Genomic DNA, 21097 nt, shown 5'->3' on the forward strand with positions numbered 1-21097 from the left:
TCAGGCTGGGTTCACATGGGGTTTTTTTGGCAGGATTTTGAGTATAAAAAATGGCTAGCCGCAACTGGATGCCAAAGCAGTGCACCGGCATCCAGTTACGGTATTCTGCTCCGGATTAGGCTCAAACGGAGGAAGGTGTCGCGGTGCAGACACTGTGGCGGATTCCACCACAGAATCTGCGGCAAAGGCAAGTCACTACTGTTTTTCCGTGAGCGGGAAGAAACTGCTCACGGAAAAAGGAAGTGATTGGCTCCTATTGTCAATGGGAGGCGGTTTTTTGAGCCGGATTCTGACACGGATTCCGTGTCAAAATCCGGCCCAAAAAACCCTGTGTGAACCCAGCCTTAGGGAGCTAGATGCATATTAGTAAGAAACCTTTACCTATGCAAGGAATGCCGTGGTAAACTTACTGACTCCCTGGCACATCCCATCAACCAGAACAGGGAATGCAGGATAAGCTTTATTACTTCCCAGTAAACCTTTAACAGCTTCTGAATTCTACAGTATATAGGTGAGGTGCCATCTAGTGGCCAATATAGTTCAACGTCCGTAGAAGATCTGCACAATGCAATGGTTACTAGTTGTCATTTTTCTACAGTTCGTTAAAAGAACTAATATAAAGAGATCCATATATTAGAGATTATAGCTGTGAGATCTGTTTAGGTCGACAATTCCATAACTTTAAATTATTGATGGATCTTTGCTTTGATGTTCCAAAGAGATGCAGATATCTTGTTTTGCATGAACTACTGCAGCAGACAATAAAAAACAACACAGCCATTTTTGTTGATTTGGTTTTGTGAGGGGTCAACAACAATGGGACAGTCTTAAGAAGATATTACACTTCTCCGTTTTGCCACATTTACTCCTGGCTTTTGCTTTAAGAGAAAAAATACTACTATTAACCCTAAGCTGTCCTGTAAGATGACAGCTTCATATGTTCGCATGTACCATGTTGCCGGTTTGATCCCCTCCTCACACCCCACCAGGTAAGCCAGAAGTTGAAGTAATTCTTAAATAGACTACAGCCCGGTAAAAATGACTGAAAGGAAACTACTGGTAAGCTTACACATCTGCAAGTGGGATGAGCAGAAGGCTAAGGGCCCGTTCCCACAATGTAACACGGCGCTCATTCTGACACATAAACGCGTGTCAGAGTGAGCGCTTCAAAACAGAATCCCATTGACTTCAATGGGTTCCGTTTAACGCGCGTAACACATTGATATCAATGGGTTAAAAAGCCTCCCATTGATTTCAATGTGTAGTGTGCATAAGACAGAACCCATTGAAGTAAATGGGATTCTGTTTTGAAGCGCTCACTCTGACACGCGTTTACGTGTCAGTATGAGCGCCGTGTTACATTGTGGGAACAGGCCCTAGGATCACACATCCTGAAACACAGTTAAAGAAAAAAGTCAAATTTCAGAGGGGAAAAAAAGCGAACCAACGTCCTTTGTCAAAAACAGCCGAGTTAAGTTTCTGCTGCCTTTTTCATTTCCCAACTCCTAAAACGTCTAAGGCAGTAAAAGTAAAACCAAAAACCCCTTTTTTGATGCAAAGTGAGGATAACATTACGCAAAATCTCATTCACGTAGAAGGTATTGCCGTAAATGCAGCGTTTCCGCATCAATCAAAAATTCTGCCTTCCAGCAACGCGTCCCCTTAGCCTCAGCCCACACATTTCAGAAAAGCTGACTTTTGCTACTAAAAGGAGCAGAATAAGTGCGTCCTGTATATTTCCCATTCCATTGCAAGTCACAGAAGCTGTAGTGGGACTGTTTAAGGCTGAGGCCCCACGTTGCGGAAACGCAGCTTTTTTTGTTGCAGATTTTGTTGCGTTTTTTTGAGCCAAAGACAAGAATGGCTTCAAAAGGAATGGGAAATATATAGGAAGTTCTTACACTTTTATCTTCTGCACAATCCACTCCTAGCTTTGGCTAAAAAAAACTGCAACAAAATCTGCAACAAAAAAAAGCTACGTTTCCGCAATGTGGGGCCTTAGCCTAAGACATTACTAAAAAGTACTGACCTGGACTGATGGGACTCAAGCACTTGGATGAGACAGAAACTTCCTATTTAGCTGCTTGCAGTCTCTTGTGGCTGTCTCTTTTACTAGTTCCCTTCTCACTTCTCCCCTCCTAAGACTTCTAATCTGAGCTGCAACGTGAACTTCAAGAGATTTCAGAGTGAAAGTCGGTTGAAGAGGAGGAAAAGAACCTGGAACATATAGAATATATATATTTATATACCAATACATTATTTAGGGAAACACATATGAAAGCAAAACAATATCGGTGCAATATTATGGATAATACAATAAATACATAATATTACATCTAATACTTGTATATAGGAGCATGTTATTCATGGTAGATAGTAGCATAACGATCGTGTTTGCAGAGGGTGCGATCGTGACCGGCCTCGGCAGCACTGAGGACTCTATACATCTGACGCTGCACATAACAGTGCGGCAGAGCAGAAGAGGCTTGCCTGTAGGGCAGTGAACTCCACAGCGCCCCTGCATGCAAATCAAGCAATGGTTTGCTTGAAAAATCACACAAATGCACTTTTTATGGCGGCATCATGAAAAAAAATTTGTCCCGCAAACATTAAAGGGGTTGTCCCATCACAAGGATCCTATCTATACTGCTTGTTAATGTGGATGTAAGACTTTTCCTAAATACACTGCTTCAGCAAAACTGCTTTGTTTGTCCACTATCTTACTTTATTCAATTCATTGTGGCCACAGCCCTGACTTATCTGCTCAAAAGTCAAGTGATGTATCTGCCTGCTGCCAGGGGGGAGGGGCTAAGTGCACGGGAGCGAGCCTGTGTTTCTAGCTATTCCTGTGTCTGCACCATGGAACCAGCAGGGAATTCTGTTCCCTGCTATCAGATAGGGGAGAGGAGCTGCTTTCATTTCTGAACTCGTCTTCTGTTCTCCCAGTTATCAGACTAGCTAACTCATTTGTGTTCATTATGGCAGAGACAGGCAGTCTCTGTATGTAACACAGAATGGAGTTGCTCCTGCCTGCACTTCATAGTCCAATATGGGTGGGCGGAGCCACACATGAATTTGGGGGCGGAGCTAAACGACAGGTTGCATGTGAAATCCCGCCCACCAAATGATGCAAGAAACCAGGAAGAAAGAAGATTTTACAGCAGTGAAGACTGCTGAGTATGTGACATGGGAATACCCGTTTAAGACCTCATATGGCTCAGAGTGGAAAAATAAAAAAACTATAGGGTTTAGGAGGGGAGTCAAAAACGAAAAAATGCCCGCGGTGGGAAGGGGTTGTAATAGACCTTTCATGTTTTCAGAGATGTGTTGTATTACATACTACTAGAAAGTCAACAGTGCACTGAATTCAGTCACTTTCCTGGTTTGTGTCTCTATGCTGGAGATATCGGTGCTGATATCTCTCCTCTGACAGAAAGGTGGACCTTACAGCTTAGCTTTATCACTGGGGTATGAGGAACGCCCCCACTGACAGTACAAGGCTATGGAAGAATACTGTTAGGGCCCTTTCACACGGAGTATACGCTGGCTGATTCTGAATGTGTAAACGTTCCGAATCAGCGGCGTTTAAAACAGGTCCCATTGCGGCATACGTGCGCTCCCCATAGAAATGAATGGGCTGCTTTTTTCTATTCATTTCTATGGGGAGCGCACGTATGCCGGCTCCCATAGAAAGCAATGGGATATGTTTTAAACGCCGCTGATCTGGAATGTTTACACGTTCAGAATCAGCCAGCGTATCCTCCGTGTGAAGGGGCCCTTAGGGAGATTTGTTCCTCACAGCCCAGCAATGACATTAGGCTGTAAGCCCGTTTCTGACAGTGGAGGGATATCGTTGCCAAAACACTGCACCGTTATCTCTGGCACTGGGTGCTTACCAGGAAAGTTGAAAGTGTGCTTAATTCAGTGTGATGTCGACTTCTTATCGGTATCTAATACCGCACATTTCTGAGAATATGAAAGGTCCTGTTTAACTGTGCACTGCTATTTCTGCTTCTTCCCAACCTATCTTTTCTACTAATTCTTTCTTTTACTCCATCTCTTTCCTCTGCTCATGTACTAATGACTCCCCTTCACTGCTTTCCTGGCATAGGATAACATTATGTCCAGAAACAAAATGTCCACTGTATTCAGCACACTTTCAAATTTCCTGGTAAGCAACCCAGTGCTGGAAATATCGGTCCATTGTTTTGGCAACATTATCCCTCCACTGTCAGAAAGGTGGGGCTTACAGCCTAGCATCATTGCTGGGCTGTGAGAAACAACCCCCCCTAACAGTATTCTTCCATAGTCTTGTGCTGACAGTGGGGGCATTTATATGACTGTAGGTAAATGCGTATGTGAGTATATATGAGCCTAGGTAAATGCTTATGTGTGTGTGTGTGTAGATTGTGTAGATGTGAAATTTCAGTATGTTACAGCCGCATAGCAATACAGATACAGGATAATAAACAGTAATATATTACAGAAGTGGACACACATATGCTGAGAAAAAGAAGATATACAGTACTTGGAGTCTGTAACAGCTAGTAAGAAAAGAAGGAAGACTTCAGAGTCATTTAGTTCTCTGTGCAGAGTGATCTTCACTTAGCCTGATGTTGATTATACAGCCTGGTCGCGGTTGGGAGGAAGATCTGATAGCGGCTCCTTCTCATACTTGGGGTGAAGCAGACGGTCACTTACAGTGTTGCCAAGTCCCATCAAGTTCCCATACATAGGGTGGGATTTGTTCTCCCGCATGGAGGTCACCACAGACAGTATCCTTCTGTCACCCACCACCTGTACTGGGTCCAAGGGGCTCCCCAGGACAGAGTTGGCCCTTCTGATCAGCCTGTCAAGTCTATTTCTGTCCCTGGTTGATATACTGCTCCCCCAGCAGGCCACACCGAAAGAAAAAAGTGAGCGTATGAGTGTGTCGAGTATATGTGATCATAGGTGCATGTGAATATGTATGTTGTGTATGTGGGTGTGTATATGTGAGCATGTCGTATATATGTGAGTATATGTGTGTGCATATGAGTATGTCTTGTATATGTAAGTATAGGTGCATATGTATGTCGTGCATATGTGAGTATATGTGTGTGACTATGTCGTGTATAATACATATAAGACTACATATTAGTAACATGAATACCTACAACATCGGCTGCAGCATTTTAATGAATTTTTTTTTATTTTTGCGGTAAAAAAAAAAAAGCTGCTAAGAAACACCAGAGTGAAGCCACGCGAAGCTACTAATGTGGGGGATTGGGGGGGGGGACTTATCAAGATTCCCTTTTTTTCAGGCCTTTTTTTGTTTTCTCTTTGCTTTTCTCTAAGGAGAGTGGATGTGGTTTATATGGAACTAGAATGGTACAAAAGATGCAGCGAAGAAACTACAGCTCAGTATGTCGTGAGGAAGGAGCAGGGGGTCGGGGACCTCAGCGGGCAGGGGACCTCAGTGGGCAGGGGACCTCAGTGGGCAGGGGACCTCAGTGGGCAGCGGGCCCGGGCTTTAGTTCCACCACAGCGGGCAGAGCTACCACAGAAAGCGCCTCAGAACTCCCCGCAAACGCCTAGACTTGTCCCTTCCCACACACCGTACAGTGACTGGAATGTGGCCGGGTGGCTCCCGCCCTCTTTGATGACGTCACCGCGCACAGCGCGATTTTCAAACAGCTCGGAAGTGAGCGCTTGTTGTGATGCGGGAGGTTTCCCGGCAGGTGTCTCCGCGGATCAGGCTCCGGTCATCTCCCCTCAGGTCAGTCCTGGTCTTTGCATCTGTTTGATTTTCTGGGCTCTATGCACAATGTGATCAGTGTCTATGATACTTCTACTAGTACTGTCTTGTTACAGCATGCGGGTGACACTATGTAACTGCAGTGTGTGTCACTACGTAGATAAGAGGTATATGGGGGTCTCTACATCAGCAGAGCAGCACAGAGGGGCTTCTGTACAATTGGGGTATCCTGATGTCACAAGGGCTATTGGCATCACTCTATGGGTCTGACCTCTGATCCTGAGAGTGAGGGGATGCAGCATCCAGACCCCCTGCTGTGTATGGGACCTACAGCACCCAGACCCCCTGCTGTGTATGGGACCTGCAGCATCCAGACCCCCTGCTGTGTATGGGACCTACAGCACCCAGACCCCCTGCTGTGTATGGGACCTACAGCATCCAGACCCCCTGCTGTGTATGGGACCTACAGCACCCAGACCCCCTGCTGTGTATGGGACCTGCAGCATCCAGACCCCCTGCTGTGTATGGGACCTGCAGCATCCAGACCTCCTCCTGTGTATGGGACCTGCAGCACCCAGACCCCCTCCTGTGTATGGGACCTGCAGCATCCAGACCTCCTCCTGTGTATGGGACCTGCAGCACCCAGACCCCCTCCTGTGTATGGGACCTGCAGCACCCAGACCTCCTCCTGTGTATGGGACCTGCAGCACCCAGACCCCCTCCTGTGTATGGGACCTGCAGCACCCAGACCCCCTCCTGTGTATGGGACCTGCAGCATCCAGACCCCCTCCTGTGTATGGGACCTGCAGCACCCAGACCCCCTCCTGTGTATGGGACCTGCAGCACCCAGACCCCCTCCTGTGTATGAGACCTGCAGCATCCAGACCCCCTGCTGTGTATGGGACCTGCAGCACCCAGACCCCCTGCTGTGTATGGGACCTGCAGCACCCAGACCCCCTGCTGTGTATGGGACCTGCAGCACCCAGACCCCCTGCTGTGTATGGGACCTGCAGCACCCAGACCCCCTGCTGTGTATGGGACCTGCAGCACCCAGACCCCCTGCTGTGTATGGGACCTGCAGCACCCAGACCCCCTGCTGTGTATGGGACCTGCAGCACCCAGACCCCCTGCTGTGTATGGGACCTGCAGCACCCAGACCCCCTGCTGTGTATGGGACCTGCAGCACCCAGACCCCCTGCTGTGTATGGGACCTGCAGCACCCAGACCCCCTGCTGTGTATGGGACCTGCAGCACCCAGACCCCCTGCTGTGTATGGGACCTGCAGCACCCAGACCCCCTGCTGTGTATGGGACCTGCAGCACCCAGACCCCCTGCTGTGTATGGGACCTGCAGCACCCAGACCCCCTGCTGTGTATGGGACCTGCAGCACCCAGACCCCCTGCTGTGTATGGGACCTGCAGCACCCAGACCCCCTGCTGTGTATGGGACCTGCAGCACCCAGACCCCCTGCTGTGTATGGGACCTGCAGCACCCAGACCCCCTGCTGTGTATGGGACCTGCAGCACCCAGACCCCCTGCTGTGTATGGGACCTGCAGCACCCAGACCCCCTGCTGTGTATGGGACCTGCAGCACCCAGACCCCCTGCTGTGTATGGGACCTGCAGCACCCAGACCCCCTGCTGTGTATGGGACCTGCAGCACCCAGACCCCCTGCTGTGTATGGGACCTGCAGCATCCAGACCCCCTCCTGTGTATGGGACCTGCAGCACCCAGACCCCCTGCTGTGTATGGGACCTGCAGCACCCAGACCCCCTGCTGTGTATGGGACCTGCAGCACCCAGACCCCCTGCTGTGTATGGGACCTGCAGCACCCAGACCCCCTGCTGTGTATGGGACCTGCAGCACCCAGACCCCCTGCTGTGTATGGGACCTGCAGCACCCAGACCCCCTGCTGTGTATGGGACCTGCAGCACCCAGACCCCCTGCTGTGTATGGGACCTGCAGCACCCAGACCCCCGGCTTTGTATGGGACCTGCAGCATCCAGACCCCCTCCTGTGTATGGGACCTGCAGCATCCAGACCCCCTCCTGTGTATGAGACCTGCAGCATCCAGACCCCCTGCTGTGTATGAGACCTGCAGCATCCAGACCCCCTCCTGTGTATGGGACCTGCAGCACCCAGACCCCCTGCTGTGTATGGGACCTGCAGCACCCAGACCCCCTGCTGTGTATGGGACCTGCAGCACCCAGACCCCCTGCTGTGTATGGGACCTGCAGCACCCAGACCCCCTGCTGTGTATGGGACCTGCAGCACCCAGACCCCCTGCTGTGTATGGGACCTGCAGCACCCAGACCCCCTGCTGTGTATGGGACCTGCAGCACCCAGACCCCCTGCTGTGTATGGGACCTGCAGCACCCAGACCCCCGGCTTTGTATGGGACCTGTAGCATCCAGACCCCCTCCTGTGTATGGGACCTGCAGCATCCAGACCCCCTGCTGTGTATGGGACCTGCAGCACCCAGACCCCCTGCTGTGTGTTCTCAACATTAGGACGTCACATGTAGAAACTATTCTATCACTGACATCTAAAAAGACAAGGCCTAGAAGTCAGGAATTTAATTCAGATGGAAATTTCAAATGGACCCCTTTATAGTCTGTGGGGTCTGCAGGTAACCACTTTTTAACGACTTCCATTTTTTGGGTCCACTTTATTGGGAACCCAAGCACATGTGTGAACCTAGCGTCACATGACTGACTAGTACACTGCCTGCCCCTGCCAATCGTGGCTTAGAGGTAACTCTTTGGTGTGATGAAAGCAAAATAAAATGACGTCCTTGCGTCACCAAACGGCTCACTAGCATATGCAAAAAAAAGCTAATATGTCAGACACACAGATCGGGAGGCAAGAAAAACAAGTTTTATTCATGTGAACCCCAGCTATAGTTCAGTAGGGTCTGGAGACAATGGGTGGAATTTACTAAAATAAACATGGCACACAATACTGGCACACAACACTACACCAAGAATGAGCCACTGTCTCCATTTTTCTGACCTGCTTGAAAGTTTTTACAAAAAGTGCCTCTGCCCAGAAGATTTACATTAAATCACATTAGAAAACTGGTGAAAGTGATGGTATATCTAAAATCTCTGCCAGTCCCTGGCTGGTGTATATTTCAATTTTGCCCCAGAGGACCTTGAAAGACGTGGCACAATTATGAAGAGGTTGGAGCATCTTAATTTATTTCACCACCGGTGCAACATGTGCCTGAATTATTAAGACTGGAGTTTGGATATGCTAGTCTTAATAGTTTCCCCCAAAGTGTACTACAAATGAAACCCTGATCTAGGATGAACTTGCGATATAATATATATATATACCCCAAAAAACAGACAATGTCAAATTGCTGGGATCCCCATTGATCATGAGAACAGGGGGTCCTTTGTCCCCCCCACCTCAGCTGAAAGGAGCAGCTGCCAGTGCATGTGCAGCTGTCCCTTCTATAGGATTGCCTGAGTTAGTTGAGAACAGTCCTGCAGCCATCCCATACAGAACAGCTGGAGTGGCAGCACATATGAACAATCAGCAAATATAATTACATAGGGAAGAACCAGACCCTTGTTCTTGTGATCAGCGGATCCCCATAGATGAGCAATAACTAACTAAGCCAAGGATAGGGGTAACTTGTTCTGACCTGAATACTTTTAGGCTGAGGCCCCATGTTGCAGAAACTCAAAAACTACAACAAAAAAGCTGCGTTTCTGCAACTTAGTGTATTGATCAGCAGTCCTGGAACCATAACCAGTGATTTCAGGAGCTTGCACACAGTTTAGGGGCCCCACATCTGGTGACAGGTTCCCTTTGAAAAAAAGCAGAGTATCAGGTGAGATAATACTGACATAAGACCTGTCATGATCATTAGATTATTAGCAGAACCCGTCACAGCCATGATGGAACACTTATATATAGTATATGTCTATAGTCCGCTGCATTACAAAGCATCTTATAAGCTGTTTTTTTTCCCCCTTTTCAGAACATTCTAATAAACAAAATGAACTCTAAAAATGGGAACCATAAACTGGCTCCTAAACCTGCTGCCTCTAAATCGGACAGTGACTTGGAAAGACTCAAGAAGGAAAATGCTGTCTTGAAAAAGAAATTGGAAGAAGCCTCCAAATCTAAACTCTCGGGCACGGAGAGGAACAGACTGCTGGAGGTAATGTATTACACTGCAATAGGGCTCGGTCTGTGTTCACACACATGAAATATCGTCGACCCTTGTCTTTACTGAGTCACTAGAATGACAATTTATAACATAATGTGTAATCTAATAGAATGGAGATTTCTAGGTTTCTAAAATCAGCTTTGTTTAGTGGTCCCACATCTTGGTAGGGTATTCCTCTCTGAGATATTAACCTGAGGCCACACATTTCAATTTTTTGTTGAAGATGTTGCTGTTTTTTTTGAACCAAGGAGCAGCTTCACAAGGAATAAGAAATCTATAGAATGACTTATACACCTTATAAATCCACTCCTTTAAGGCTAAGAACTAGATGTTTGTCAGCGCCCCCATCCTCTCATGTCAGCTCCAGTGACATCATTGATTACTATGATGATGTCACTATTGATTGGTCACCGGTGTTACCCTGACGCTGTCCTCCATCATCACATGGGGTCGAAAAGTAAATACCATTAAAGGGATTTACTATCATCAGCTCAAGTTAATCCTCAAACTATCAGTACCTCAGAGCAAATCTCTGCTGTGATGGATGCCCCCTTGTAACTCAGTGCAGACCTCTCAGATTTGGGATATAGTATATATTAGCTGGGTGATGTACACTTTGTCCTTTGCCCAACCAAGAACTGCCCGCTGCCCACCTCTGTCTGGTGTATGTACAATAGGAAATGTATTAATCTGATTCTGCGGACCCTTCGGAGTTGGCTGTCTGTAGAGGATTAATGGGGTATTGTGGTTATTATATCCAGCATAGATGGTGGTCTGACCTTTGAGACCCTAACCTATCTCACAAGCGAGGGTCCCACTTTATTCGGAAGGGACGGGTTGAGCAGTCTATAGGATTGCCGGACATAACCAGTTGGAGCGTTCTGTTCTCTCCAATAGTCCCATTGCGTGGCTGCACATTACATTATTGGGATTCTAGGGGGTCCCAGCTGTCAGACCCCCACTCACCAGCAGGTTATCACCTATCCTGTAGCTAAGGGATGATGTGAAATGGCTGGAATACCCCTTTAATGCAGGTAGAAGCATGTTAATAACATTGTTCATATGTATTTTAGTAAGCTGTCTATATGTGTGTTGACCGTATGAGCATTATTCAGATTATACATCACAGTCACACAGTTTTATTCCTTGAGTACAGAAAATTCTTGACCTGGAAACCCAAAACGTGAAAGACAGTGATGATAGGGCCAGACAAGGTGAAGTGATACAGAATTTCAGTGACGTCCTTAATGCTAGAAATAATGGAGAGCTTCTTCAGATAGAGATGGAAGCCAAGAGACTGGAAGAAATCTCCACAAAGATCCGGAAACAGCTCCGAGCCTCATCTCGTAGGGTTCAGGCCATAGCTAGCAGATCTGACCATGTCCAGGTATTCCAATGCAGTCTCACATGTTCATCTGTCCATAATATTGCCAATAAACCAAAGTCTGGCCATGCTGACGATTATGTTGTGACCGACCTATGTGTATGACACTCACAGAAAGGTGATGGTAGGGGAAGGAAAGATTGGGCTTGTTTCATTTTATCATGACCAATCCTTTTATTTTTTGATTTTGGAGAATTTATTAGAGGTGTCTTCCTATTGAAAAACCTATGCATGCTTGGCTGAGCCGAGTGTACATGTGTATGGAGAAGTGGAGCGGAACAGCTGCGGACCAACACTTATTGGTCTCATTGGCCTTGGAAATAACCATAGTATCACACTTGGCTATCTCCAGCACTCCCATTAGAGTTAATGGGAGAGAGAATACGTCTCATCCGGCACTATTACTGCAGTCAGGATGAATTCACAATGGGAGGAACAGCCCCCATTCTCAGGCTCGGGTCTCAGCGGGCGGACCCCCATGATCAGCTATTTATCCTCTTGTCCTATGAGTACTGGATACATAATCTTCATGGTATAACCCAATGTAAGCCCATGTTGAGGCTAAAAATAGAAACTAAAACATCCCTATAATGGGAGTCTATGGTGCTCAACATAATGTTCTCCGCTATGTACTGTGGCTGGTTTGGAATCAAATTTCCTGTTGACACTCCCTTTAACTTAATGTCCACTTGTTGGTTTTCGGTAATACATTGCCACATACATCTCTACCGTAAAATCCTGAAGGTAACTGTACAGTATATATCTGTATACCTTACATGGATGTCTGGCATAGAAAACATATGTGGAAATGTAAGTGTTTCTGCGTGGGCCACAAGATGGCGCCATTTTACCAACCTATAATGACCCGGGGTTAGGAGTGTAGAGAATACGGCGGCTTCTGATGTTTTACTTGATTTACAAGGAAATATCTTTATACATTTCTGTATTTTTATTTTATATTCTATTTTTTTTTTTTCTAGAATCCACCCGTAGCAGAAGATAAGAACAGAATCCACATCCTGGAGGCACAGCTGAAAGATGTGAGTGTTTGTTGTTTGACCAATGTCTGGGATTTATAAGGGTTAAAGGGAATTCTACTTTCTTTACATGATTTGGATAATTCAACTTGCCTGAGTGCAGCTAGAAAGTAAGCTGGAAAAAAAAAACCTCATACTGACTTGTATAGGACTTTGTGTGCATGCTGTGTGACCTGTGCATGTTGCAAGTCCCTGCCTAGAAGTATGAGGCTAAGGCCCCACGTTGCGGAAATGTAGCTTTTTCTGTTGCAGGTTTTGCTGCGGTTTTTTGATCCAAAGCCATGAATGGCTACAAAAGGAATGGGAAGTATATAGGAAGCTCTTATACGTCTCCCTTCTGCTCAATCCACTCCTGGTTTTGGCTCAACAAACCGCAACAAAATCTGCAACAAAAAAAGCTGCATTTCTACAACGTGGGCTTTCGCCTGAAAGAGTTTTCTGAACTCCATCCAGGTCTCAGACAATTCCTTTAGGCCAAGACACACATTGCTGTTCACTGCAGGCGCCTTAGGGTCTGGTCACATGGAGTTCTTTGGCAGCGGATTATGACGCGGAATCCGACTCAAAACCAGGCTACCAAAAATGGCTCCCATTGACTTCAATGGGAGCCGCTCATTTATTTTTTTTGCTAGCTAATAACAGAAAAAAGAAACAAGATGACCCTTCTTGCCGCGGATATGGGTAGTGCCCCCCCCCTCCCAATTAGGACCATTTATTTGGGCCTAATCCGGAACGCAATGTTCACACACGGAGTGCAAATTCCGCTATGTGAACATACCCTACAAACTCGCAACAAGGTTGGGGCAACACGGTGTCTCAGTGGTTAGCACTGCAGCGCTGGAGTCCTGGGTTTGAATCCTGCCAGGAACAACATCTGCAAGGTGTTTATATGATCTCCCCGTGTTTGTGTGGATTTCCTCCCATTCTACAAAGACATACTGATAGGAAAATAAATGTACATTGTGATCCCTATATGGGGCTGACAATCTACATTGAAAAAAAACTTGCAACAAGGCCCCAGCCTTAAAAGGAACCGGTAACTTTCCTCAGTTACTCAACCTAGAAATGTATGAATAAATTGACAGCTGGCTGCCATTGCACTCTTCTAACAGTACTTGGAGCATTTGATCTCTAGTACAAGTACTGAAGCGCACAGCCTTGTTCTCTCCTCCGGCTGCCAACCTGACCTGCCATACCTGATACCTCTTATAATGTGATTATTCTAATAAGTCACCTGACATGCAGTCCATTATTTGCCCCTTGTGTGATCATATTTGCACACTATCAGGGGCATTTACTTTAGTTGAGCGATTATAATACGTCCTCCTAGAATCCATTAGCCGCATCCTGTCCGTTCTCTGCTCCTATTTCTGTATACACACAACAGATGCTCTGAATAAACAGTAAATGTCAATGATCGGCGCCAATCCGAGGATATTACTAGTCCCCATGTGATCGGCGCTGCTCATTACATGAGACCTTGTATCACTGCTCTGTTTGCTTATATTCCCAGTCATATAAAGGCTTGAGATAAGCCGGCCAGCTGTTATCTGCTCAGTCTTTCCTTACTAATGGCGGGTAATTGTATAGATTATATACCATACTGATTCTTCATTGTGGTAAGAGATAAGGATGCAGACGCTGATATGGCGGAAAGGAAGACGGTACTGTATCCGTACAGAGACGTGTGCACAGAGTAGTCTCATGTCCTGCCATACATATGGAGATACTATCCCTTACCGCCATATATCTGGGGTCTGATGGGGTAAAGTAAGTCTTATTGAATCCAACAGGAAAACCAATCCCCGTACACATCTTTGTACGAAGTCAGAGACCCAGTGGGAGCCATCCGCTACTATGATCAACGTATTACTGCTCTTGGCAGAAAACAACATCATTGTACCAGAGGCGACACATACAACTGTATTGTTATTGGTTTTTACATCTTATAGATCTTAAAGGGGTTTTCTGGGCTATACATATGGATGACCTACCCCAAGGATAAGTCATCAATACCAGATTAGTGGGGTCTAACATTGACCAACTAATACTTAGAGAATGGAGCAGGAAGCAGACAGCGCTGTTCTCTGTATAGTGGCCAGATCGGGTACTGCAGATCAGCTCCCATTCATTCAAATGTAATTGCTTTTTTAAAAAATTGCATCCTATGGATAAGAGAGAACAATTTTGGATTGATGGATTCCGACCCCGCAGATCAGCTGTTTGCTTTATACGTCTATGGGCTGCTGTGCTCACGTACTGTATTTTTATAGCAGCGTTTGTACGGTAGCGTACTGCTGTATTGTGCCATTCAAGCCTATTAAAAGTACAGCAAATGAGCAGTGCAGCTTACGGGTGAAACAGCTGATCTGCGGGGTCCCAGTAGTTGGACCCCTGAAGATCTAAAATGAATGTTCTGTTAGTGCAAAAGAGCAGACAAACCCCCTTTAATGCCAGATGTGACTTTGCCCTGGGATGTCAGCTGATCGCCATACCTGCGGCAGTCGAATGATCATTGCATTGTCTTCCCTTGTCCATGCGTTATATAGCTGTAGTAAATTGTTTGACCAGAGTAACTTATCATTTGCCATTCCTGTCTTCATGTTGTGTAGGCTTTGGAAAAAAACGGGCAGTGGTTGGTATATGACAAGCAACGAGAGGCGTACGTTCAAGGGTTAATGGCTCGCATTGGAGATCTGGAGCAACAAGTGGCCCACGCTGCAAAAACTCAACAAGAAAGAGAGAGCAAGTCAGATGGTAGAGGGAATGTTGTCGTCTTCTTTTTTTAGTTTTGTCTCCTCTCTTTAGACCATACAGTAACCTGGCTCCCTGTACTCTATATAATTCACATATATCAGATTTCATAACATTTTCTGACCTTGGTTGCGCAGCCTGCTCCCTCCTCTCCTGGATTACCTGGATTATGGGGCTGGCAGAACAAATCCATTATAATAACAAAGCCAGCCCCATGGATAGTAATACTAGTCACCATGGCAGAGGGGGCGCAGTCATTCGGGGGGGGGGGGGGGGGGGGTGCTGCTTCCGATCATGTGACCCCGAGTCAGAAATAGGCTGGAAAGGTGAAGTTGTGATGAAAACCACGGGGTCGGTGAGTTTAAAAAGTTCCCGGATTAAAGAGGAACTTTTAGCTCTCCTGACTTGTCTATTTTAGTGAATACCGTATTTTTCGGTATTCACCAGCCGCAATACTAATATAGCCGCAATACTAATATAGCCGTGACAGGCCGGGGAGCCTCATTAGGCTCCCGGCTCTCACCCGAACAGGTCGGCTCCTGCGATATCGCCGCGCAGGAGCCGGCCTGCAACTTTACAGGTACGGGGCCGGTGGGGACCGGCCCCGGGGGGAGAAGGGGCCACGGATACTGACCCGGCATCCGCTCTACTAGAGAGGCGGGTGCCGGGGAGGGATAGACGCCGGGGCCTGAGACATCGCTACGATCCTCTGCCCTGCATGAAGCCAGCGGCGGGGGCACGGAGGAGCCCCCCCTGGCAGGCCCCGGCACCTGTAATGGCGTCTATCACTTGCCGGCTTCCGTCTCTCTATTACAGCGGATGCCAGGCGCCACCTTCAGACTATAAGACGCACCCTTCTTTTCCCCAAAAATTTTTGGGGAAAAAAGTGCGTCTTATAGTCCGAAAAATACGGTACTTGTTCTCCATAAGTTTTTCTTTCAGTGACTTATTACACTTCCTCAGTTGATGTATACGATTGATGTGTATGATTATCCCCTGACCCTTGTCTATAGTCTCTCACTCTGTCAAATCAGTATCCCTGCGCTATGCTGAGGAGGCCCAAAAGGCCAAAACAGCGCTGCCCATAGCTGGGAATCTGTTCCTTTTGGAATAGAAATACTAATTTGGCAATTAAATCCGCATCATGTCAGTAGGTTTATTAACTGAGTCATGCATGATGTTAAGGGGGCTGCCCTCTAGAGGGCAGCATACAGAGGCACTCTTCTAATTACATCCTGAAGAATAGATTTGCATATTTTTTACCTATTCCTCAGTTATCAGTCTCAAAAAAATGATGGGTCAATTGACAACCATTCCTTTTGTTAAAGGGGTGTGCTGCTATACAAGTGTCAGACTCTGTGTGTGTGCGCCCCCTCCTGGTGACACTCAGTTTATTGATAGGTTTTGTAGCAGAGGTCTAAGACAAGTCACTAGAGATGACAAGTCATTTTTAATGGTGACCCCTGTATACTGGCACTGCAAATGCTACATGCATGAATGTATCACAATATATGGATCTTATTTAAAGGGGTTGTACAATTAAGGACACTCATCCCCTATCCACAAATCATGTGACTTCGGTGTCTAACCGCTCAGCAATGAGGAGAACCAAGGACAGAAAGTCACCATGTCCCCTCCTTGTCAATGGAGTGCTAGTCCGCTTGTGAGACCGGTGCCTCATTCACTTCTATGGGGCCTTTGGGGCACCTCATAGCAGTAAATGGACACCAGTGCACTTGCATGATTTTCAGTCCCGTCTCCTCATGCGATTTGTGGATAGGGGATGAGTGTCCTTAATTGTACAACCCCTTTAAATAAGATCCATATATTGTGGTCTGTCCCAGCAATGTGTTGCTTATCTACTGGAAAGTGTCTTTAAGAGCACAACCCCTTTAACGGTCCCCAGCCCTTTCTTTATATTGTCTCTTATGATTGTTGATTTCAGCACAAGAAGATAAACAGAAATACTATGACCGACTTCTGGTCGCTGCAAAGAAAGATCTGGAAGGGGAAAGACAGATAACGGCCCAGCTAAACTCTGAGCTCATTGCCGTGAGAAGATATAACGAGGAGAAGAAGAAAGAGCTGGAAAATGTATCTGCCACCTTAAAATTCCTCCAAGAAAGTGAAAAGGGACGGCGGGAAGAGGACAGGAGACGGTTTAAGGACAGAATGCAGAAGCTGAAGGATGAACTGGACTTGTATCGGGAGAAGTATGAAGCGGAGAAGAAGAGAAACTGGGATCTGACAAATCAGGTGCGGCTATCTCTCCATCCCAAATATCTGGAATGTCCCTTTCATTTTTTTGAAGGACATATCCCTTTATAGGCTGAAGCCCCACGTTGCGGAAACACAGCTTTTCTGGTTGCAGATTTTGCGGCGTTTTTTGTTTTTTTTTAGCCAAAAGTGGCTACAAAAGGAATGGGAAATATATAGGAAGTTCTTATAAATCTCCCTTCTGCCCAATCCACTCCTGGGTTTGGCTCAAAAACCGCAACAAAGTCTGCAACAAAAAAAGCAGCATTTCTGCATGGTGGGGCCTCAGCCTTAAAGGGATTCTACCATTAAAAATATTTTTTCTGTGGCTAACACGTTGGAATAGCCTTTAAAAAGGCTATTCGTCTCTTACCTTTAGATGTGATCTCCGCCACGCCGTTCCTTAGTAATAGGGAGAACAGGATCCTGGCCGCCTCTATCTTCTGCTGGATCCTCCCCTTCTTTCTTCGTCTTTCTTCTGACGCCTGCGCAGTTGGCTCTGCCATTGAGACACTAGTAGAGCCGACTGCGCATTCACGCAATTGCGGCCTCGGAAGTATGGCCGCGCATGCGCAGTCGGCTCTACTAGTGTCAGAGCTGACAGAGGTGAAGCCGCCGAAGAAAGAAGGGGAGGATCCAGCAGAAGATGGAGGCGGCGCAGGATCCTGTTCTCGGGCATCGGTGGGGACGCCCTCATCGCATTTTCAGCGCTGGGGCCCGCCCCCATCGCTGCCAGAGAACTAATTTACATACCAGTAAAAACCGGTATTACTAAGGAACAGTGCGGCGGAGATCCCATCTAAAGGTAAGAGACGAATAGCCTTTCTAGAGGCTATTCCGACGTGTTAGCCACAGAAAAAAGATTTTTAATGGTAGAATCCCTTTAATACTTTCTTGTGTTCTCAGGTTCAGAAGTGCACTGCTGATTTAGAAAATGGCAAAATTGACCAACAAAATGTACAACAGCAACTGAATAAAGTACTGAAGGAATTGAGGAAAACCAGGGAACAGATCACAAAGCTGGAGCCGGCGGTAAGTAGTTTTCTATGGGCGGTACATAGAATGGAGACTGATAAGACAGGCTGTTATATTCATTTCTATAAAATTCACTATGATGGGCGAAGGTGTAACGCTCCAGAGTATTTTAGCTATCATTGGCCATCACTACCCACATTGTGTTTGCCATTATTAGTTAGTGGTGGTCACTTTGGCCTCCTCCTTTAGACTGAATATTGCCCACGTTTCCCAGATTGAATGTAGTTGAGAGATCAGGACTCATTGGATCATATGCTAAGTGTCCCTGCCTTCTTGCCACTTTGCTGTCCCATAGTATATATAGTACAGTGTATCACTAGAGATGAGCGAACACTTCGGATCAGCCGACCCGAACAGCATGCTCCCATAGAAATGAATGGAAGCACCTGTGACGCCGGCCAACCGCCGGCAAAGTCAGCGTCACAGGTGCTTCCATTCATTTCTATGGGTGCGTGCTGTTCGGATCGGCTGATCCGAACAGTGTTCGCTCATCTCTATGTATCACATGTTCGGCCATTTGGTGGGCTAATCGAAACCTCTATGTACTAATGACGTGATCTCTGTGTGACAGAAACGGGACATATATTTTGTTGAATCACCCTGCAACTTTGCGTCTGACTTCAATGACAAGCTGAGCCTGCGAGAGGATCAGCCATCGCCGAAGAATAAAAGTCTACTAGACGAGAGCTTCCTGGAGTGCCCCAGGTGTCGCGTCGTGTACCCCACCAGCCAGCACCGCGAGCTCCTCGCACACATAGATTTCTGCACAAGCTGAAGACGTCTTACTGTAAAAGCCAGCCTTATAGACAGGAGGGTTTGTCACTTGTACACTCCACCCCTCCCCCTTTTTTTGTATGTGCTATACCGGGACGTACTAAAGTCTTACAATGGGTCATTGGTTTTCTTACATTGATAACCGCATCTTGTACTGCTGAGATTTCCCGTCCTGGGTTGGTCATTAAGATCCTTTGTTTTGTGACGTCTAAAATTTTGCAGTGAATTGATTTATTATTTTTATTATATGTACGGTCAACACTGGTCGACCTGCCCTGGCAACACTGGGGTTAACTGAACTGACGTGAACGGTCTGGTTAGCGTTTTGCACTTCTTAAAGCATATCCATGTATAATCGCCAGCCTGTAAAGAACACACTTCTCCTCACATGCACTGATTTCCATCTGGGTAATATCATTCATGACCTATCCTTTGGTCCCACACCCAGGACCCCTGCTGATCAGCACTTCACAGGCACAACAACTGCGCTTTGGTTTTGGGTGAAGAGTCCACAGCGCTCACCAAAATGCTATGGTCTCTTCAAACAGCCCGGTGTCAGACCCCTGCCGATCTTCTATTGATCCTAAGGATAGGTCATCAATTAATAAGCCTGGCAAACTCCTTACTCACCAGCTTTTGGGCCCCTAAACCAGATGCTGGGTTTTTCGGCCACAAATCTTATAGACTCTGCCCTATCCAACCCTCCATGCCCAAGTCTTTGATACCTTTTAATCTGCTCGAGACGGGTCCAAGTGTCCCAAATTGTGCTATAGAAACCAATGTGCATAGCCGGTGCAGCAAGGTGCGCTATCCTGGTCTCAGACGGCACAATGTGCATGTGTTTGGTATTGCCGAGGATGAGCCGGGACTCCTCTCCAGAAAGGTAAAAGTTATCAAACTCTTTGTGCAATGGATAGGACAAGATTTCCCAGTTTGGGACTCTAAACCCTATCAGCATTAGGAAATGCCGCTGGTTTATAGGGGCCCAGATCTGGTGACCATGTAAGATGAACAATCTGCTTAACTTATAACATTGCACTTTTTATTTTAAATGTATTTTTGAGTTGTATTTTTATTTTTTGACGCCGTATTTTAAAGTTGGTGCCGGTAATATTCAGTATGCCAGAATATAACATGGAGATTAATACTGCAAGAAATGGGATATAATAAAGATTGTATGAAAATCGTGTACTTGTGTGGTGTTTGACCTCTGTTATTCATCCTGGAAATATATTGGCACTGACACATGGGCGTTACCATTCCCCATGTCAATAGGGTGGATGTCAGGATCCTGGCAGGACATTGTCACTGTGTATAGGGACGCACCTCATTGAAATGGAAAATGACAACCAATACATTTCCACTAGTGTCAGTAGAGGAACGCAATACAAAGTTCTAAGAAAAGCTGATCAGAATTGTCATATTAACAGGTTGGGATTAGCTGTTTTTATTTTTGACAGCTCCTTTTTAAAGAGGACCTTTCACCAGCTTCACCAAATCCACCTCTTCGCACCACTGCCAGCATATCAACCCGGTTAGGGTCACCTGGATAGATATCGCTATTGTTGTCAATGTGCAAATTAGCTCTTTGGAGCAACAAGGATATTGGCACTTACCTCTTTGGAGCAATGGCAAAGCCCTTTTTTGCTACTAAGAACTTACTGCAATTTTTGTCAATATGCAAATATCTCAGGAACAGCGATTCACAAGTGGTTAAAAATTATTTGATTCAAATGACCCGAACCTATCTATCTGTGGGACTGGGCTGGTGTCCTGGGTTCTCCTAACCTATCTATCTGCAGGGCTGTGCTGATATCCTGGGTTCTCCTAACCTATCTATCTGCAGGACTGGGCTGATATCCTGGGTTCTCCTAACACTAACCTATCTATCTGCAGGGCTGGGCTGATATCCTGGGTTCTCCTAACCTATCTATCTG

The 21097-nt window shown here is 46.5% G+C and overlaps 1 protein-coding gene across 1 annotated transcript; it reads left to right on the top strand.

Moving 5' to 3' along the window:
• Positions 1-9743: 9743 nt before the first annotated feature.
• CEP55 (centrosomal protein 55) lies at positions 9744-19161 on the top strand. Its single transcript, XM_075288252.1, has 7 exons — positions 9744-9911; positions 11077-11307; positions 12285-12344; positions 14954-15098; positions 17041-17351; positions 18258-18383; positions 18958-19161. The coding sequence occupies exons 1-7, from the start codon at positions 9747-9749 to the stop codon at positions 19159-19161; spliced, it is 1242 nt and encodes a 413-aa protein (XP_075144353.1). The 5' UTR covers positions 9744-9746.
• Positions 19162-21097: the final 1936 nt, after the last annotated feature.

This window comes from Leptodactylus fuscus, chromosome 10 (assembly GCF_031893055.1).
Source record: "Leptodactylus fuscus isolate aLepFus1 chromosome 10, aLepFus1.hap2, whole genome shotgun sequence".
NCBI lineage: Eukaryota > Metazoa > Chordata > Amphibia > Anura > Leptodactylidae > Leptodactylus > Leptodactylus fuscus.